The sequence below is a fragment of the Pongo pygmaeus genome, chromosome 11, assembly GCF_028885625.2.
Source record: "Pongo pygmaeus isolate AG05252 chromosome 11, NHGRI_mPonPyg2-v2.0_pri, whole genome shotgun sequence".
NCBI classification, from domain to species: Eukaryota; Metazoa; Chordata; class Mammalia; order Primates; family Hominidae; genus Pongo; species Pongo pygmaeus.
The window spans coordinates 65,475,386-65,498,055 of NC_072384.2; the positions used below are offsets into that span (position 1 = coordinate 65,475,386).

At 37.1% G+C, this 22,670-nt stretch overlaps 1 protein-coding gene and 1 long non-coding RNA gene across 8 annotated transcripts in view; one reads left to right on the forward strand and one right to left on the reverse strand.

Annotated features, from left to right (window-relative positions):
• TTC21B (tetratricopeptide repeat domain 21B) overlaps window positions 1-21,012 on the reverse strand; it is an 80,206-nt gene extending 59,194 nt beyond the window's left edge. For 4 of the 7 annotated variants that reach the window (XR_008501060.2, XR_008501059.2, XM_054478074.2 and 1 more), the window contains exons 1-6: window positions 20,522-20,839; window positions 16,486-16,615; window positions 16,285-16,395; window positions 12,435-12,601; window positions 10,133-10,255; window positions 7,913-8,070 (exon numbers count right to left, since the gene is read on the reverse strand). Coding sequence is in view for 5 of the 7 variants with exons in the window: in XM_054478074.2 (XP_054334049.1) it covers window positions 7,913-8,070; window positions 10,133-10,255; window positions 12,435-12,601; window positions 16,285-16,395; window positions 16,486-16,615; window positions 20,522-20,542 (710 nt within the window). In the remaining 2 variants the exon portion in view is untranslated. Of the gene's footprint in view, window positions 1-7,912; window positions 8,071-10,132; window positions 10,256-12,434; window positions 12,602-16,284; window positions 16,396-16,485; window positions 16,616-20,521 lie in introns of those variants that run through there. The other 3 variants (XM_054478073.2, XM_063647609.1, XM_054478076.2) reach the window with 3 other exon arrangements.
• On the forward strand, window positions 499-15,220 carry LOC129031504 (uncharacterized). The gene is made up of 5 exons (XR_008501061.1): window positions 499-719; window positions 1,398-1,454; window positions 14,094-14,239; window positions 14,785-14,822; window positions 14,932-15,220. It is a non-coding gene; the product is annotated as an uncharacterized LOC129031504 (long non-coding RNA).
• Window positions 21,013-22,670: the final 1,658 nt, after the last annotated feature.

The window sequence follows — 22,670 nt, forward strand, 5'->3', positions numbered from 1 at the left end:
CTTAACCAGGCTGACTTATTACAGGAATTCCAGGAATGCAAACCAGGGTCAAACATTACAATACTTACTAATGTTATTCACAACAACAGATTCCTATGTGATAAAAACAAATGAGAAAATATTACATTAAAAAATCCTATTAATAAATGGAACAAAAACCAAAAAGAAAAACATAACAAGCATAAACTTAAGAAACGTGCAAAAGCTATAAAATTCCTATGAAACCGCACTCACGGACATTTTTAAAAAGAACTGAACCAAAAAGGTAACGCCCTAGACTTCTCTTATCATGGATGATGTGGTACACATTACAATTACTGGTTCCAGTTTTTCAGCCCTCCCTGAGTATGTGTCTTCTGCCATGTAACTAACTACAAAAGTTAGAGTGTACCCTACTGCTTCTTGACTAGGGACTTAGGGACTTGGACATTTTTCTTATATTGGCCAATGGAATGTGGGCAGGAATAGCAGCGTACCAGCCTAAATTTTAGAGGCACTGCATATTTCTGCTTGTTCTCTTGCACCTGCTATCAGTATAAGAAGAATTTCCTCTGGGTAGTGGCTGCTACTTGTTGTGAGTCCGGGGGAAAACACTATTGGAGGTGACAAGAGTTCAAACTGCAATGATGTGCCACACTCACCCAGCTGCATCTGAACTGAAGTGGGGCCCCAGCCAAGTCTTGCCTGAGATCAGCAGACCCTCGATGACCCACAAAAATGTGAGGAAAGAATACTTATTATTATATGTCCTGACATTTGTGGTTGTTTGCTATACACCAATAGCTGCCTGATAGAATAATGGTCATTTTCGGGAAAGAAAATTTTTTTTCCCCACAAATGACTACAAATTTAATGCAATTCAAAACAAAATCTTCTACAGTTTCTTTTTTATTATTTTGTAAATTGATTATGACAGTCAAGAGCAAAAAAAAGAACCAACAAAACTGTTAAAAGAGAAACATGGCGAAACCCCGTCTCTACTAAAAATACAAAAAATTAGCAGGGCGTAGTGGTGGGTGCCCGTAATCCGAGATACTCAGGAGGCTGAGGCATGAGAATCGCTTGAACCCGGGAGGCGGAGGTTGCAGGGAGCCAAGATCGCGCCATTGCACTCCAGTCTGGGCAACAGAGCAAGACTCTGTCTCAAAAAAAAAAAAAAAAAAAAAAAAAAAAGGAAGAAAGAAAAGAAAAGAAACAAAACATGATGGAGAACTTGTGATAAAAATTATCAGAGTCCATCAAAAACTGAAGAGAGAATAGGCTTACTTAAAACAAAAAAAGCATATTTAGAACCAGTTATATACCAATGAAAAACAAGAGCTTTTAGCATATGAAAAATTGCTCAATCTCAACACAATAAAAGAAATGAAAATAAAAATAAGATACCTCTCTTTCAGATTGCTTGAAAAAAAAAAAAACACACACTGAAAATGACCAGAATTGGTGAGGGTAAGGTAAGGGAACATTCAGTAGACTACTAGTAGGAGTGTAAATTAGTACAATTTCCTAGGAGAGCAATTTGGCAGTGCCTATCAAAATTTTAAATTTATATACTTGAGGGAGAGACTACAATTTGTCTCCTCAAATCCATTCTCTCCTTATTTGCTTGGGCATGTGGCTAGCCAACAATTCCTAGATATCTTTGCATTCAGAGGTGGTCAACGTGAAATAAAGTAATGTATGCCATTTCTGGGCCTGGGCTTTTATAAAAAGTGGAATGAGTTCTCTACATTATCTTTCCCTTTCTGCCAGGTGTTATGAGGTCTTAGGAGATGGCAGAACTGCAAGATGGAAAGAGTCTAGGTACATTAAAAACAGTGTGGAGCAAAGCTGCCTGATCACTTCTAATATTTACCCAAAACAGTTACATATGGGGAAACATTCTTCTATTACACTGAATCATTATATGTTTAGATCTGTTTTTGTAGCAGCTTAGCCTACCCTAACAAATACAGTATCTTGGATTCAACAATCTCTCCTTTGGGAAACTTCTCTGCAGACATAGTCCTACACGTGTTCAAAGAGGTATGTGTGTATGCGTGTGTGTACACTGCACTGTACTGAACAGTGAAAAATAGGAAACTGCTTAGGTGCATACCAATGCGGAGAGATTAAATAAATTATTTGCATTTTCAATTCATAGAATGCTACTCAGTTTTAAAATGATTAGGGAAAGGAAGAAATAAATAGATGTTTACAGATGACATGAACATCTATGTAGAAAATCTAAAAGAATCAATTAAAAAAACTCCTGGAATCAACAAGCGATTATAGCAAGATTGTAGGATATGAGGTTAATATATAATATCAATTGCTTTCCTATGCACTAGCAATGAACAAGTGGTATTTGAAATTAAAAACACAAAAACATTTACATTAGCACTCCTTAAAGTAAAATACTTAGGTACATATAAATCTAACAAAATACGTGCAAGATCTCTATGAGGAAAATTTTTAAATTCTGACAAAAGAAATCAAGGAAAAACCAAATAAATGGAGAGATATTCCATGTCACGGATGCAAAGACAATATAAGATGTTAGTTCTTCCCAATTTAATCTGTAAACTAACTCAATGCAATCCCAATCAAAATCCCAGCAAGTTATTTTGTGGATATTGACAAACTCATCCTAAAATTTATACAGATTAGCAAAAAAACCCAGAATAGTAGCATACTATTGAAGGAAAAGAGCAAAGTTAGAGGTCTGACATTAGATGACCTCAAGACTTACTATAAAGCTTCAGTAATCAATTGAGTAGTGTGGTATTGGTGAAAGAACAAACAGGTCAATGGAACAGGGGAGAAATCACAGAAATAGACCACATAGATAGTAAACTGATCTTTGACAAAAGAGCAAGGACAATGCAGTGGAGAAGACCTTCTTTTCAATAAATGGCACTGGAAAAACTGGACATCCACATGGAAAAAATGAATATAGATACAGACCTCACCTTCTTCACAAAAATTAATCTGAAATAGATCACAGAGCTAAATGTAAAACATAAAACTATAAAATTCCTAGAAGATAATACAGAAAATATCTGATGGCCTATGGTATGATGATGACATTTTAGATACAACACAAAAGGCATAATTCATGAAAGAAAAGGTTGATAAGCTGGACTTCATTAAAATTAAAAATTTCTGCTCTGTGAATGACAAGCCACAAACTGGGAGAAAATATTTATCAGATATAGATATATCTGATAAAGGATTGCTTTACAAAATATACAGAGAACTCTTCAAACCCAACAATAAGAAAACAATCAATCAATTAAAAGATGGGCCAAAGACCTTAACAGACACACACCAAGCAAGATACACAGACTGCAAATAAGCATATTTAAAAATGCTCCACGTCATGTCATCAGGGAAATGCAAATTAAAATTAAAATAACAATGAGATACCACTACAAACCTATTAGAACGGCCAAAATACAGAACACTGGCAACATCAAATGCTGATGAAGATGTTTTAAAGCAAGAGAAACTCTCATTCATTGCTGGTGGGAATATAATATGGTATAACATTTTTGGAAGACAGTTTGGCAGTTTCTTACAAAACTAAATATACTCCTACCATATGATTCAGGAATTATGTTCCTTGGCATTTAATCCAAAGGAGTTGAAAACTGATGTCCATACAAAAACCTGCAGAAGGTTATAGTAGCTTTATTCATAAATGCCACAGTTTGGGAGCAATCAAGATGTCCTTCAACGGATAAAACTGTGGTACATCGAAACAATGAAATATTATTCAGTAATAAAAAGAAATGAGCTATCAAGTCATGAAAAGACATGGAAGAAAGTTAAATGCATAATACTAAATGAAATAAGCCAAGCTGAAAAGGCTACATATTGTATTATTCCATATTACAGGACATTCTGGAAGAGGCAAAACTATAAAGGCAGTAAAAAGAGCAGTGGTTGCAAGGAGTTGGGGAGACAGAGGGATATATAGCGGATACACAATAAAGATAATTTTTAGGGCAGTAGAAATATTCTGTATGATACTATAATGGTGGATACATGTGATTACACATTTGTCCAAACCACTAGAATGTACAACACCAAAAGTGAACTGTAATATAAATGATGGACTTTGGGCGACTATGGTGTAACTTCATCCACTGTAACAAATGTACCACTCTGGTCGGAGATGTTGATAATTGGGCAGACTATCTATGTGTGGAGGCAAGGAATATATGGGAAATCTCTGTACCTTCTGTTTAATTTTGCTGTGAACCTAAAACTACCCTAAAAATACTGTCTATTAAAATACAGTTTGGTGTATCTATGTGAATAGGTATAATATGATATCTATGAAATACCCTCTTAAAGAGAAAAACAAGTTTAAAAGTACATTATGAGTCTATTTATTTTTAAAACACCCTCAAAATATATACATATTTTAAAAATATATAGAAACCACACACACACAAACACACACACACAGTGCCTAGAAAAAAATCTTGAAAGATATGTATACATCAAAAAATTACTAGTGCCCAAATTGTGGCCTTCAAATATCATTTCACACTAAAAGAGATTAGATTGCCCTGGACAAATGACTGATACCTACTTGGGGAAGTAATACACAAAATGAGCCTGGACAGCTTGTCATACCAAATAGCAAAGTAACTATCAAAGACTACTAGGACTTTTAAGTCAAAAGGACTTAAGAACAACTTGAAGAAGCTCCTAATAGTCAGAGAAAAGACTGTGCAATTATAATGACTGAAATGTCCAGAAGCACTCATTTAAATCCATGGCATGTAAAACAAACAAACCTAAGCCACTAATCAATTACCAATGAAGGATGCTAAGGAATTCTTGGCATTTTTTTTTTTAACCTGGAAATAAAGGAAAAGACTTAAGCATCTTATCCTACTTTTCTTATATGAACCACACCACTCAGTAACTAACCAGGAGATGAGAAGTTTTTCTTTATAGGTATTCTAGCTAAGAAACAGGAGATCGAGACCATCCTGGCTAACATGGTGAAACCCCATCTCTACTAAAAAATACAAAAAATTAGCCGGGCGTGCTGGCGGGCACCTGTAGTCCCAGCTACTCTGGAGGCTGAGGCAGGAGAATGGCACGAACCCGGGAGGCGGAGCTTGCAGTGAGCCGAGATCACGCCACTGCACTCCAGCCTGGGCGAAGGAGCGAGACTCCATCTCAAAAAAAAAAAAGAAAGAAAGAATGACAGGATTCAAATGTAACCCTACTATAATCCCAATGAATCAAGCACCTAGGTATTGAGCATGAATAACTGCTGATATCACAAAAAGAGAGAGACAAGCAGACATTCTGTCACTGTGATGAAAGACAACAGTACGTACCATTCATGAAGTAATTGCCAAAACAACAAAATTGAATGTGAATTTAACCAAACCTCTAGATCCAACTACCAACTTACAGGAAACACAGAGGATAAAGCAACAAGTTGTACTATACCATGGCAGACAAACAACAAAATCTAGATCATGAAAAATGCTACAGGACAAAACACTGGTTTCTTTAACTTAAAAAAATGGCAAGAAGAAAAACAGAAGGGAAACAGGGAAATAGAAAAGAAGGCAGGAAGAAGGAGGGAGGGAGAGGGAAGAGGGGAAGGAGAGAGATAGGAAGGGAGAGAGAAAGAGTGAGAAAGAACTTACAGAGACAGGGAGAAAGCCTAGAGACTTTAAAGATATAAACCAATCACAATATGTAGACTTATTTGGATCGTGATTAAAAAATAATTTATTTAAAAAACACAATATTTGAGACTATTGGTAATTTGAACACTGGATATTTGATATTAAAAAACTACTTTTAATTTTTTATATGTGATAATGATATTGTCATTATGTTATAGAGGGAAAAGAATTATCCTATTTTTTCAACGCATCTTGTGATATTTACAAATGAAATGATGCAGAGTTTTGAATTTGCTTCAAACTGAAAATTAAAGCCAAGAAGCAAATGGGGGTTTAGACATGTGGTGACGTTAGTTGGGGGCAGGAAACAGGTTAAGAGTACCTCATGATGTTATTCTGTCTGCTTTTACATAAATCTGAAATTCTCCATAATAAATGATAGACGATCACAGCAAAGATGTTACCAAGATGTTCGGCCCTGAGATAGCCATTAATATTTTGTCAGATATGAATAAAAGTTAGACATGCTTGCAAGTCACTTATTCTGAAGATTCTAAGACAAGCTTTATACCTTGATCCAAACTGAAGTAAAGGTGACTTTCTATGCAGTTTATACTTCATTTGTATCTTGAAAGGATCTTGCCTATTATTTGCATTAGAAGTTCTATTAAGACATTCTGATTTTAAAGGTATATTTGTATTACCTATGAAATTTACTTTTCTGTAATTTCAGTATGAAATTTACTTTTCTGTAATTTCAGTATTAAGTGACATGAATTCATCTGTTAGAAAGTATTGATTTGTGACTCAAATACATTTACTCTTGATCTCATGGCTTTAAATCACATCTATGTGTCAGTGACTCCAAAATATTAGCTATAGCCTAGACCTCTCACAAGAACTCCAGATTCAGACATCCAGCTGCCTGCCCATACATCCATCTCTACTTTGACTTCTCGTAGGCATTTCAAACTTACAATGTTGAAAGCTAAACTCCTTACCTGCCCTGAAACCTTCTTTTTCCATAATCACCCTGTCCAGCTGAAGCAAACTCCATCCTCTAGTACAAGTAGTGGGTAAGAGCACAGACTCTGGGACTAGAGTGATCTGGATTTGAATCCTGACTCCACCACTAAGTAACTGTGTGGCTTTGGAGAAACTTCTTAACCTCTTTGTACCTTAGTCCATTCAGTTGTAAAACAGAAATACTAATAGTACCTTCCTCTTAGGGTTACCCTAGGAATAAACAGCACTTCCTATGAGCCAGGCATTCTGAACACTTCACAACAGTTCATTATCATCACTGTTGTTGTTATTCTGGTAGTTCAGGCCAAAAACCTTGGAATCACCTTAAACTATTCTTTCTCTTACTCCTAAACAAAATGCTACAGGTCCAGATTCCAATCACTTCTCAAAGCACTTCCACCACAACTATACTGGGCCGGCCCCCACCATTTCTCAATGATGGCAACAACTTTCAGAAGGTTCTCCCTGCTTCTGCCTTTGCCTCCTCGCCCACAGTCTGTTTTGCACATGGCAGAGTGATTCTTTTAAAACAGAATTTAGATGATGGCACTCGTCTGCTCAAAACCCTCCGGTAACCTCGTGCTTCAGAAGAAAACCCCAAATCCTTATATGGCTGACAAGACCCTTTACCATCTAGCATGGGCTCACTCCCACCCTTTGTCTCAGACCTCACACCTTACTCACCTCTTTTACTCCTTCCCACTCCTCAAACATATGACATGTGCTCCCGCCTCAGGGACTCTGCATTTGCTTTTCCTTCTTTCTGCAAAGTATTCTCTCAAATATCTACATGGCTTACTCCCTTACCTTCTTTAGAAGATGGCTCAAAGGCCTCAGCCTTCCATGACCATCCCAAAAGACTGAACCCCTCAACACTCCCCATCTCTCTCTGGATTTATCTTTTCCCCATAGCATTTATACTTTCTAACATACTACACAATATACTTATCTGGTGTGCTTAGTATGCGGTTCCTCTCACTTGAATATAAGCTTCATGAGCACAGGGATATTGGCCTGTTTGCCTAAAAAGATTGTCTGTCTTAAAACAGGAATCAAATATTTATGTAAATCAATAAATTCAATGCTTAAAAGCAGTATGATTTTAAGTATTTCCTTGGTTCCATACTGTTTGAAAAAAATCAAATTTAAAAACTCTTATGAAAAAAATTCACATAGATTTTGCTTTTTATCAAAATTATAACCGAATCCAAAGAGACTTGTGTCATCTTTTATTACTTAACCTTTGTGCTGTCTCAACTGTCTGGTCCCAATCTTGCAAGGCTAGTTGTAATTTCATTTTCTTAACAAAAGCGGGAAGGAAGCTTGGAAGGTTCACAATTATCTGGTTCACAGTCTCCAGGGCACCTGAATAATTCTGGCGCATCTCAAGGCATTGTGCCTAATGGAAGGGGAAAAAAAGTGATATTCAAACTGTGATCTTTCATATCAAAGTTCTCATAATGCAGAGTAGGCAGAATATGAGCGTTTAATACTTACTGACTTCTGTGAGAAGCAGTTATCACTTTTAATGAGAAAAACAGTAAGTTTTTGTCAAAACAAAATTTTAAAACATCACAGAATAATACAAATACATTATATAAGCTATTGTGTTTTAAAATTTACCTTTAAATGGCTGAAAAACATGATTAAACAATAAAATTTTTAAAAGTATTCTTGGAAATGCCATAAAATAATGTTTCCATTTAAAACAGGAAAATTCTCTTTATAAATTAAAATGTCTCCAGGAAATTTTCAAGTAGCATCTAAAATTTTAAGAAATTTTAGAAATTTTGCATCTTTTTTAAGAAATTATTTTCAGGTTAAAGAATATACGATTTTAAAGAACAAGCAAAATAAAGTTCACACAAATCCCTCTACTTCAACATTTTTCACTTCTATGAATTATCTGAAGGAAATAATTGGACAAGACCACAAGGAAGTATATAGATGATATTTATGGCAGAATTGTTTATGTATAAAATAATCCCAAATGTACCTAGAGGAGAAAATTATGGTATATCTAATTAAATAAAATGTTAAGTAATCATTAAAAATGATGATATAAATTTGTAGATGTAGATTTACTGACATGAAGAGATATTATATATAATAGTTAAACTGGTTATTTCCAATGGTGATGTTCATTTTCTCATTCACATGTTATTATATTTTCTGAAAAAAAAGTTTTACTACGTTCATGTATTACTTTCATAGTCAGAAAAAATAAAGCTATAAATAGAGTTAGTACATTAAAAAGAGATGATGAGGCAAATTTTTATCAACTAGCTTTTCTTTAAGAGAAGGAAAATGATCAAGAAAAGTATATGGCCAATTTCCTCAGCAGTGCTATTAGGTAAAACTTGAGAGTAGTGGGCCTGAACACAAGATGTTCAACAGGCTTACTGTCCACACAAAGCGACAGGAAAAGTGATGTGGAGACATTAACAAAAGTCAAGACACGAATCCTCTCCCCTTTCTTTTTTATCCCTCCAAATTACTGCTTATCTAACAGACTTGTTCCCAACATATAATTTCTTTTTGCTGAGTCACAAAAAAAATTAAGGCATTTAGATAGCATCAGTGGGGATTGAAGAAAGGGTCCTACTTAAATATTTCCACCCATCAATAAGTTCTAATGACTCCATCAGTTGCTCATTTCTCCAAATGTATGTCCGATCCTGTTATTTCTCTGTTCAAAACTTTGTATTGGCTGCCTGTCTCTCTAATTGAAGGTGGAAGCCAAAAGCCTTACAGAACAGGCCAGGCCCACCACTCCTCCTCACCCCTATCCCACCTTTCTTCCTCAGGCCTTCACTTCTGTTCTCTTTACTCAACCCACTTTGGCCTCCCTGCTGGCCCTGAATACACCTTAGGGTACCTGAACTCATCATCTCCTCTATTTGAAATACTTTCCCCGAGATGCCTGCAGGGCTTTAACCCTCACCTCCATAAATGTGTTTGCTCAAATGTCACTTTCTCTGACCACTTCATGTAAAACTGGAAGTTCATGCCCTAGCTTTTCCAGCTGTATTTTCCATTATACTTATCACCTTCTAATATACCATACAACTTACTTATTTTGTTTATTGTCTGCCTCCATCAGTAGGATATAAGCTCCATAAAAACAAGAGGTTTTCTCTTGCTCAGGGTTTCTAATATCTAGAGGGATGCCTCACATACATAAGACACATAATAAATGCTGAGGTAAGAATGTGTGAACCAAAACAACAACAACAATTAACAGTTACAGCTGATCCAGGATTCAGGAACTTTGGCAGGGAATACATTTCTCTAGCGTATTGCTCATTGTCCTACACAAATGCCAGTCCACCTTACAGCTGTGAGCTGCCAACAGTATCATGAAAATTATCAACTTTTTTGAGCTACTTGGTTTTGTCAGGTTTCAAATATATTATGAATACATTTTGAAACATGATTTATTTACCCTAACTCCAACTCACCTTACCCAGCAGAGCAAAAGCATCATTCCCATCTTGGAGTCCCTCTTCAAAATACTTCAGTGCTTTTTTAATGTAAGGCTCTTTTCCTCTTGTAATATCAAGCCATGCTTTCAAAACGTGTCCCTGTAAAATGAATAATTCTATTTTTACTTTTTTAGAAATGAAAGAAATGTTAACGAAAGAGCCTAATGTCATTTTTCTGGCAATTAATAACAAAAAGGACTCTATCAAATATGTTATGAACAATAAAATTCTGTTAGTGAAATCACTTTTGAACCCTTGCCAGCCTAGTGTCTTGGGAACTATACTACAAATTTCATCCTTTAACATTACTATTAAGCTCAACATTAAAATTAAGAAGCTTATCAAATATTCCATTAGTGTTAAAACCATTATTTTCTCTGAGACTTTGCTAGTAATTGACGATTAATAACACTTAAACATGAAATTCAATATATAGATGAGAATTTATTGTCTCTTTTTGGACAAACAGTCTAAATGAACTAAGATGAAACAACAGAAGGTGTCTTGCTTCACATATCTTAAAGATTCAGATAATCTGGCAATGCTCTTTTTAACCTCTTTGATTAGTCCATTGAATTTCAAATGACAGGTGGATGGCCTGAGAAATCAGAAACTGAAGAACTCATGGATATTTATCTTTACACGTTAATAGGCCAATGGGCTGTAAGACATATAGGATTGAAAACAAGATGAAACTGGTTATTTTTCTCTTTAAGTTCAAATAAAAAACTGTGAAATGTGCTCTTCTATTAAAAAAAACTAGGTTAACTGACAAATTCATAAACCTTTAACTAAGACTTTATTTACCTCCCTATATTTCACCTGAAAATACAAATAAGGATCTTAACCAATGCTATGTGCTAAATCAGTGCCATTATTTGAATGGTTTTAACTATTGTCTCTGTGTGGATGATTCCCAACCTATATTTCTAGCCGAAAACCTCTTCTAAATTTTTCTTTTTCCAGAAATTCATCTGCTATCTCCATCTTACTGTTCTGCCAGCACCAGAAATACAGCATGTCTTAAGTCAAATAGATCACTTCCCTTTAAGATTAGTTTCTTATGCCAATGTATTTTCTATTTATGCTAACTGGTCTCTAATTTTTTTAGGCTTAAAGCCTCAAAGACATCCTAAAACGTGACAACTTGTTATCTTCCCAAACTATTTATTATCAGTTCACGGGTCCTGTGGGTATTTAAAAATTGTGAACTTTGTACTCACTGTACAATATTTTAGTGTAGTGCCTCAAAACCTTCTGCAAGGAAGTACTATCTTTTTCTTTTCGCTGCATTTCAGTTTACTCTCAAGCCACTTCATCCAAGAAACCATTGTCAAATTAATCTTCTGGATTTGCACTCTAACAAAATCACTACCATAATTAAAAGTCTTCAATAGCCTCTCAATGCATGTCAAATCAGATACAAATATTTTTAACTAGCAGTCAAGATCCTTCAATTTGTCTCGTTACCTCTCCAAGCTTTTCTTCCCTTCTCGTTATCAACGTATCCTGTGTTCCATCAAATATGAGTATCTCAGTGTACCCTCAAGTAAAATGTCTCATTTCCATCTATTATTTCTCACCTTGGGAGTATCTACTTCCCTTTTCCATAATCTTTGCCTGTTGAAATTGTATCCATCTTTCAGGTTTTAGTTCAAATGCTAGTTCCTTCAAAAAAATTCTTTCACATTGTCTTAACACTTAAGCATGTGATCTGTCCTTAATTTAAAACAGTGCCTAGCACAAAGTAAGCAAGCAATAACTGTTAGCTATTATTTTCTTGCATACTTTAATCACATATCTCTCATATCATCTATAATTTTTCTCACAATATTAGCTGGGGATGTGCTCTATGCCACTACTGGGTTATTCATTCATGAAAGCAAAGTTTATGTATTATTTTCCTTTGCATTATTAACAGTACAAACAATGGTGCCTTGTATCTAGAGCTGTTCAATAAGGAGAGAGGGAGAAAGGAAAGAACAAAATATGGAGGGAAGGAAAAAAAGGGAGAGAAAAAGAAAGAGAAAAACAGAGGGAAGGAACCAGGCAGGGATCTTTGAAGACTCGGTAGCATAAAACTAACCTTAGAGAATTCCTATTCTACAGTACACTATTAACCATATTGATAACCATAAATGGGTTAAAATAAAGTTGTTATTTACAAAGTGGCAATAGAGTGGATGATAATAAAGAGCTAAACCACAGATACTACTGGATATATCAATAACATAAGCATTTTTTAATATTATTATTTTAAACTCAGAAAAATAGCTACCTGTTTACTACCATCTGACATTTTGATCATTCTGTCAATGTATTCCCTTGCTTTATCATGGCGACCAATGTGCCATAAAAATAAGCCTGCATGGTATAAGGCTTTCTCTCCAGCTCCTTTACGTTGTTCCTTCACTCTGGCATCTGATTCCAGAATAGCTTCTCTATCTGGGAGGGGAAAATGATATTAAATAAAAATTAAATTCTGGATCAGGCATTTATAATAGGTCAGATAATTAACAAGGCAAAAAAATTATTTCTCTCTATAGCGGTACTGTCTAATAGAAATAAAATGCAAGCCATATATATGTAACTTAAAAATTTTCTAGTAGCACTATCAAAGAAATAGAAACAATCAAAATTATTAAATTATAGCCCAATATATCTAAGATATAATTTCAATGCATCATTGATAAAAAAAATTAACGAGATATTTTGCATGCTTTTTCCTTACTAACTGTGAAATCTGGTATTTCATACTAACAGCACATCACAATTAAGATGCTTAATTTTGGCTGGGCACGGTGGCTCACGCCTGCAATCTCAGCACTTTGGAAGGCCAAGGCGGGCGGATCACGAGGTCAGGAGATCAAGATCACCCTGGCTAACATGGTGAAACCCTGTCTCTACTAAAAATACAAAAAAAAAAAAATTAGCCGGGCATGACAGCGTGCATCTGTAGTCCCAGCTGCTGGGGAGGCTGAGGCAGGAGAACGGCGTGAACCCGGGAGGCGGAGCTTGCAGTGAGCAGAGATCGTGCCACTGCACTCCAGCCTGGGTGACAGAGCAAGACCCCGACTCAAAAAAAAAAAAAGTTAAATTTTATTTAAAAATACTTGATTTGTAGTTTTCATAAAACTTATGGCTGAAAAGCAGATTTTTAGACTCAAGTTATTCCTAAATAAGTTTTCTAATAACTGAATCAAGTATCATTTTTAAGTTTAAAAAGTAAATTAATTAGAATTAAATAAAATTTTAAATTCAGTTCTTCAAACTTGCTAAAAAAGCTGTATATGGCCAGGCATGGTGGCTCACACCTGTAATCCCAGCACTTTGGGAGGCCGAGGTGGGTGGATCACCTGAGGTCAAGAGTTTGAGACCAGCCTGGCCAACATGGTGAAACCCCATCTAAAAATAAAAAACAAAAATAGATGGGCGTGGTGGTGGGTGCCTGTAATCCCAGCTACTTGGGAGGCTGAGGCAGGGAGAATTGCTTGAACCTGGGAGGAGGTTGCAGTGAGCCTAGATTGTACCACTGCACTCCAGCCTGGACAACAGGGGAGGTATATGGTTAAGGATCACTGTAATGCACAATACAGCTATAGAGTTTACATCATTCCCAAAATAGAAAGGCTGTATATGCTAATATTTTTTTAATAATAAGACTTGTAAAAATGTATAATGGTTCTAACCACAATTATTAGGAACAGGTCCAGTAGTGGTACTCAAAGTATTAATAATTCTTAAATACAATCCTAAAATATATAAATATGCCAGCTACTGTTATGGGTCAGTAAAAAGATGGCATAATTGCTGTTATAGTTTAATACTGACTGCTCCCTTAAACAGATAACTCTATTGACTTACATTAAATCTATACTCTCTCTCTCTCTCTCTCTCTCTCTCTATATATATATATATATATATGCACATATATTAGTATCTGCTTAGGACACAGAATTCAATTACACCCAAACCCTGGATGGAATCAGAATCAGAATCAGCCATGCAATGAGGAAGAAGAAATGTAAGTTGAGGCCTGTGATTCCAACAGTTCTCTTTCTGGAATGGCTACCAAGGAGAAAGGTATGTGACTCTTCCTTTCAACTCTAATGATATAAATTTAAATGTGAAATTAACAAGGTACAATCTAATGAGTTAAGGAAACAAAACTGTTTCTGTAAGTCTACAGATTGCTTAGCAAGAAGACCCTTTTCTCCTCTCCCCACTCCCCACCCCTACAACCCCTTCAGAAGTGTTCATTAAACAGCCATGATACAGAAACAGAAATAAGAAAACAAACAAACAAACAAACAAAACAACCACCAGGCAGGAGCAGGCATTGTACAGGAAATCTTTCCTACTCAGATTTCCATCACGTCCCTAATGAGGTATCAATCAGCTCTAACACCGTCTGCACAAAGCTGTTGCCAGATCTCAGCCTTTTTATAAGCAGGGTTTACATCAGCATCCTGGAAGAATGTATACTAACAATCCAGGACTTTCCTAGGTGGTATTTACAGACATCTGGGCCCCTACTAGAGCTCAAGTCCATTCAGTATCATCCTTGGTGCAAAGCAGAGTTAGCACTCAGGTTCCTCTGAACAGTATTTCTCATTCCATCATTTCAGTGTCCTGCAAATCACAGTGTCCAACAGAATCAACACTGGTAAGAATAACCAATTAAATAAAAACTTGATTCTAATAATAAATTATTTTGTACTAATTTCTTTTATTTATACTAACTACAGCTCTCTCATGAAAATTTTCTGCTCTAGCTAAACACACTCCCACTGGAGTACAGAGAAAGGGGATCCACAGAAGAGCCTAATCCTGAACCACTTCCATGTATTTGCCCATCCATTTCTCCTCTCTGGCCAATACTCTTTATATTCAAATTTTACCAGTCCTTCAAAGATCAGATTAAGTTCCAAAATCTCAAAAGCCTTCTCAGCCTACTCTTACAGCTTAATAGTGCATACCAACTTCAATTAATGATAAACTCATTTGTTTCATTTTGTATTATTTAATAGAAACACTGGAATTTAATCTTTGTGTTTTTTACATTTTGTTTTCTCCACTAGATTACCAACTTGATGTCATGAACCACTTACTACAATTCTTTTGTAGCTTGTAACTGTATTAGGCACAGTTTCTTGAAGAAATTAAGCACATATTTACATGTTTTAAATAACTTTGTATTGATTTGCATATGTATGAAGGAGGTATGTCATACTTGGCTTTAGAAAAAAGTCTCGTCTAATATTCAAGGAACCAGTCTGTGACCTTTGTTTATTATCTAATTTTTTGAAACACAATCTATATTTACAATCCTATTAGCTGTTACTGGATATATATGGAAGAATATAACACTACTTCTTTATTACATATAATTTGGATACTCTTCTGCCTTCGCCATTAAGTTAACTATACATTAAGACAGTTCACATAACTTTTTTATTTTCTGTTTTTTTAGAGATGGAGGTCTAACTATGTTGCCCAGGCTGGCCTCGAACTTCTGGGCTCAAGTAATCCTTCACCTCAGCCTCCCAAGTTGCTGGAATTACTGGCTTCAGCCACTGCGCCTGGCAGTTTACACAACTTTAATTGCTTGTTTATGTATAAATTTCCTTCTATAATCTAGTCATAATCTAGTCAACCTACTACTGCATAAAAATTTGCTGAATATCTCCCAAGAGCTAGCTCTCATAACGGGTTTTAAGGCTCTCAAGAAGCTTAATATACAGAAATAAACTGCACTGGCTGTATATTTGCACAAAAGTTGTAAACTTGGCTGCTGCTGAGCAATTTATGTATATACGGTACCTGTTTTTCTGGCTGTCCTTTTTTTGTGTAACAATTACTAATATACATTCCCCTTTATCTAAAAAAATCCCTATGCACAAATGAAACCTCTGCCAGAGGATATAAGGAACACGAAAGTAGTATAAGACACATTTCTTGTGCCTGATGAATTTACACCCTTGTCAGGAAGATAAACATATGTATAAATTGTATCTACAGAAAATACATAATATAGTGTGATCAGACTGAATGACTTGGTAACTGAGAAAAATCAAAATAAACTGAATAGGAAAAAATGTCCTAAGCATTGTATTTAAATACCATACCTGGATTAGGACTCATTTTATGGGCATATATCAGTGCAAGTAGAGAACAAAGTGATACATCTTGTTTATTTTTAATAGCCTCAAATTCTCGAAGAGCTTCTTGAGTTCTACCTGAAAATCAAGATTATGATATGAAAAACTGTTCTTAGTGCAAAGCAAGAATTTAAAACGGATGGAACATGTTTAATGATTAACACGTACCTTCCATTAATGTGCCATAGGCATGGTAAAACCTGAAGACTGGATCACTTCCATACCTCTTCATTCCTTCACTGGCAACCAGTAACACATGATGGAAATATCTCTCTTGACAATAGTAATTAATCAAAGTCTAAATGGAAATAATGAAAAAACGTTATAAAGGAATTCTGGTGCTCTGAAATACTCTAAGAAGCAGATAATAATCTAACATCTAGAATAACGTAAAATTTAGGCAATGTGACTTTTTTCTTCCAAGTTTCTTAAAATACTGTTAATGGCTAGAACTCAATGCTAAGGACTTCAGAACTGAATGATCATAAAATTACTGAAATAATTCAATGTTTTCTAATAATTTAAATCCGTTTTCCTAAGTTTTTGTTAACAGCACTGAAATGAGGCTGCTTTCACCTTGTTTCCTTTGCCCACATTTTCTTGAACGTTTTAGGAAACAGAAAGGCAGACAATAAACAGGAACTAAAAAAAAAAAAGACAAGAGGCTTCCATTGCCAGACCATAGGTTTCCTTAAAAAAAAAAAATCTTCTTTTTAAAATATCGAGTATTTTATTACAGCATTACAAAGTAATGACAAATTAAATTCTTCAACATATCATCAAATGTTATCTTACTCGGCTTTGAGTTCTGCGACAAATAAATTGTCAGTTAAGAATAAATAAACTATTTTTCAATGAAAATGGTTGTCTTTAAGCTTTTTCCAAAGTTATATTATTTCCATATACAAGACAAAACTACTATCAGGGCCTACTAACTTCTGAATAAAAATGGGCCTGTACTGTCTACCACTTTTCCTAGGATTATGTCTAAGGCTTGGTTGCTAACTTCATCAAAGACAGAAACCACACTTTCCCGCCATCACTAGGATACACCTGATTCACCAGAAAGCAGTTTGGGCCACCCCGTACCTGGACTCTACAGCTTGTTCAGTAGCAGTAAGAAACAAAGGTGACTAAGTGACAGGATTGAAATCTAAGGGTGTCCACACAGCTCTGGTTTGTTTGTTTTGTTTTGTTTTTGAGATTCTGTTACTCAGGCTGGAGTGCAGTGGTGCAATCTCTGCTCACTGCAATCTCTGCCTCCTAGGTTTAAGCGATTCTCCTGCCTCAGCCTCCCGAGCTGGGACTACAGGCACACACCACACCTGGCTAATTTTTGTATTTTTAAGTAGAGATGGGGCTCCCCATGTTGGCCAGGCTGGTCTTGAACTCTTGACTTCAAGTGATCTGCCCGCCTGGGCCTCCCAAAGTGCTGAGATTACAGGCGTAAGCCACCACGCCCGTCCGACAGCTCTGTTTTAGTCTCTTGCTTCTGGAGGGCTATACTCCATGTACTTCTCTAGATCAGTTAGGCGACTGTTCTCTGTAATTTTACTCTGCCTCCCTCCTTGTGATCACTGCTCCCTAACCTCCTTTTTAGCCATGTTTCTTAAAAATGTGCTCCATACCCCATCTCCAGACCCCCACAACACACTTCAGTGAAGCGCAGTTTTCCTCCAATGCTCCATTCCCTAAAGTTGCAAAATGACCTCTTACTTTGCCACAACTAAGGACACGTTTAATATCTTACTTGATTTCTTCACACTATCACTAAGCATCTATAATCCTCCTGAAAGGCAGTGGCATAGCACCATAAAAAGGACACGAATTTAAAGGCAAAAAGAATCTCTGGTCCTTCTTACAATGCCTCAGTCTGCTCATTTATAAAATGCTGTTAGTAATGCAAATGTACAGGTCACTGTGAGAATTAATTAAGATATCATAGTATAAGAGTTCTATTCTGAAAAAAATAAGTTCCTCTGCATCCCATACGTTAATGGAATAAAAAAAAATGTGTCCTGCCAAGATCTCTTGTCTATGTTCCAGATTCATATTTCCATTTTCCACCTGCTACCCTGCTACTCATGAATCCTCCCTTCCTATTTGCCCAGTCTCTTTAAGTCTAACCACTCAGTAGGTTCTTCTATTTCTCTAGTCTACCTCCCACTAAACATACCTAATGCTACTGCCTTGGTTCAGGTCAGGTTGTTCAATCCAAAACATTTACTGACTGCCTACTAGTACCCAGGCACTGGGCTAGGTACTATGAATAGAAAGATGAGTAAGACATGGTTCCTGTCCCCCCAAAAAACTTACATTTTTCAGATGAGACTGTAATCTGAAGACTAACTGAAATATAATGTAGTAAATGTAAGAAAAGAGCTTATAAACTCCTTTGGGAATGTGGGATAGTAACATTTTGACAGCTTTGAAAACTGAATGTGGTGTGAGGGGAGGATGGATGACTAAAATCAAGGGAAAGATTATTGGGGAGGATTTCAGAGCTGACTCTTGAATTGCAAACCCCTCATTCTCCCTCCACACACATACACACTCTTCCTATTTCCTTTTCATGATTCTTGAGGAAGGTATAGGAGTTAGGAAGAGGAACTGCAACAACATAGATAACAAATCATCATGGTACATTGGGATGGTAGTGGTGATGAAGATGACTAAAAGCCACTCCATACTCTAGAGCAGGGTTTGGCAAACCACAGTCTGTGGGCCATATCTGGCTGGCTGGCTGCACAGCCAGTGAACTAAGAATGGCTTTTATATTTTCTAGCTGTCAAAGAAAAAAAAAGAAAAATATTTCATAACGTGAAAATTACATGAAAGTCAAATTTCAGTGTTCATAAATAAAGTTTTATTGAAACACAGCCATGCTCATTTAAGTATTGTCTATGGCTGTTTTGAACGACAATGGCCAATTAGATGTGATAGACCATATGGTCCATAAAGTCTAAAATGTGTACTATCTGGCCCTTTGTTGAGAAATTTGCCATTCCCTGCTCTGGAGGCTTAAGTAAGACAGAGAGTATTGGATGATGAGGTTGGAGACAAAGGTGGGATGAAGAGCCTCATATTAAGTACTTGGACTTGATCCTCAAGTCTAAGTGATGAGGAGCCCCACTTTTACATTAAAGTGTTTTTATTAAAAAGTTCATTTCGGCAGCAGTGCAAATAATACATTTAAGGGAATGAAAAAATTTAAGGATATAGGGGGATAGCTAGAACAGAGGATAAGGTAAAACTTCAGGCAGAAAAACAAGACATTTCAGCATTCCCTAACCTCCCACACCGCCAAATTGTCCTCCATCCACTTATTACCATCTCACAGGATACACATTTCATTTACCTACTTGTTGTCTGACTCCTACTCAAATGTAAGCTCCAAGATTGGAAGAGTTTTTCTTGGTTTTATTATTTCAGTGCTTAGAACAGTGCTAGACACATAGGAGGCATTCAATAAATATTTGTTGAGTCAATTGAATTAGGGTTTTTCCCCAGCATTAATTAGCCTGTAAAATCTGAGAAGGCAGAAACTGTTCAGTTTTGCTCACTGCCATCTCCAGCTTCTAATGGACATACAGTAACCCTTCATAAATACTTGCCGAACGAGTGATTCAGTGAACAAATGAATAGAGAAGACCAACATCCGAAAAGTTATTTTATTTTCAAGCCTCATGTCTTTAACTGTTTTATATCAGCCTTTCAGTTAAGTTGACCGTCATTAATATTTGCTGAATGGATGAGTCAGTGATAAACAGAGAAGACCATCACCCTAAAATAACGACCCCTCCACTGTTAAGTCTCACGTCTTTAATGGGTTTCATATAATCTTTCTGGGTTCTTTTTACTGTCTACTGTGGGAGCTGGACAGTAAAAATCGCACCTGGAGGCGCAGTGTCATAGGTAACCCAAGCTTTCCTAGTAAACATGATACAAAAGTAAACACAACCAACAGCATGGGGACCAGCAATTCAGAAACAGCGCGCGGGCGGGCTGCCCAGACCTGGGCTTCCCCAGCAGGGCCCGCGGAGACCGGCCGTGAGCAGAGGCTGCAGGCCCACCCTGCAACCCGAGCAGCCAGGACACCACGGGGAAACAGCGGCCTAGCGAAGCCACCCGAGCTCCCTCCGCGCCCCCGGCCAACAGGCCGCAAAGGAACTACGCCCTCCGGCCCGCCCGCCCGCTCGCTCACCTTCAATTCCTGCGAGTCCATGGCTGCCCCGAGGCAGCGCCGCGGGGCTCGGGGGAGTTGTCTTGCCGCAGCCTAAAGGAAGATGCACAATTCAGCACCCCCAGCCTCCCGGAGCGCGTTAGCACCCCGGGACCCGGCGGGAGGGGCGGGGTCGCGCCGCCATTGGCTGTCGGAGGGAGGGGCGGACCTGTGTGGCGGGGATCGTGCTGTAATGGAGCAGGCGCGGCGGGGACCCGGAGGGAGGGCTGCGAGGGCGGCCCGGGAGGGTTCGGGCTGGGAAAAGGGCCTCTGCCGGATGGTGCAGCTGGAAAAGGAGGTCACACTGGGAAACGGCTGTCTGAGGACAGTGGGTAGGCGGGCCGAGGAAATGGAATTAAGGAATAAAGGAAACGGAGTACTAAGAAGGGGAAGTCTGTTTGCTGTTACTAGTTGTAAAGGAAGACACCATTTTCTGCACGTTTGTCTGGAGGCCGATTCCCGCAGTGCGGCTCTCGGCAAGGCTCTGCCGGCGCGGGAAAAAGCGGTCAACTTTCACGTGGGCAAGTTGTTTTACGGCCACAAGGTGGCGCAGAAAAATCACACATTCTTAACAGAAATGCGATGCGCTTGGGCCCGTCTTTTCAGGCGTTGCTGCAATCTTTGTTAGAATGTATGTTCAATTAGCCCGTTTTTACCAGCCCCGATAATAAGAGGGACAAATAAATTAAACTTCCAGAAAATTAGTGTCTTGTTTTCAATGATACTCCTGATTTTAAACTGAGAATAAAATGAATCCCAATGCAAGTTTTTATGTTTGCACCCATTAGGCAACTCAATCAGTCACACACAGATTTAAGTCCAGGAAATTAAATAGAAATATAATAGATTAAAATTTTCTATTTCTGCTTAAATAAATATTTAAAATAGTGCATAAAGTCTGAGATTTAAGTGATCTTTGCAGAATCTTTCACGTGGATTCCAAATTTTGATCCTAGTGTTAATTATCTTTAGTTGACATGATACGTAGTTGCCTTTTCCAGATTTTAAGTTTCTTAAGGAGTTTATAAACATTGACTTTTTCCCCATGCCAATAGGTTATGTAAGGACAGTCTTGAGAAAAAAGGTAGCTACTACCCTAGGCTTTAAGGTGAAGCAATATTTCTCACTGGTTTCTCTTTAAAGGAATTCACCACATATTTTCACGAGTAACTTTTTTTTCTTTCCAATATTCATAGTCCAGCTAAATGTGGTGATGAACAACTGGTGATATCTGTTTGTCTGATTTTCAAAGCTGCAGATTAATCCACACTTGGTATAAAGCAAAGAATACCACAGGACCAGGGTGCTTGATGAAGTGTATAATCTTGAATTGTAAACCTTTGGTTACAAGAGAAAAGTTCATCTGTAAGGAAATATCTCAGGAGCATGGTTAACAGAACAGATGATCAACCTACTTTTTGGAGATCTTTAAAGTCATATTAACTTAGCCTCGTATTCTCTTCACTGAATTTTGTTCTAAGGTTGAATTATTTAGCACAAAACACCAAGCCTGATGTTTCATAAATGTTTGTTGGATTAAAAGTACTCTGAGATTTGCTTTGACACTCACGGTGACTTGGTGTGCCCTGTGCCCTGATTAGATCTCATGTAAGAAATTTATTTTGGATCTCAGGCCAGGAAAAACTCTTGTCTTTCCTGAAAAATCGATGTATTCCTTAGCAGTAACATTTTTATCGGCTCACTTTTACTAGCTACAAACTTTTGAGTCTGATATCCATGACCCTTCTCCTCATTGTCTTTTAAAGCCTTATCTTCTTCCTCCCCTTCAAGGAGCCTTTATTCCGGCTCAGTGGGACAAATATTCCTTCTTCTGGGAATGCTTTCCCCTACTTTGTTTTGAGCTCTTTCTTCACCTGAGAAAATCTCCTTCTTCTGAGTTCAAATTTCATGAAGTCTTTAAGGATCACCATAACTGGATGGGTATAAAAATATCACAGTGTAGTGGCAAGAATACCCTCTTCTGCATCTGAGGTGGAGCTCCTATTATGCTAGCTACTTTTGTGACTTGGGGAAGTAATTTCCCTAAGCCTCATTTTCCTTATTTACTAAAGAAACTAAATGCCTTACAGACATATTAAAAGTTCCTGACACATAATAGGCATTGTATAAC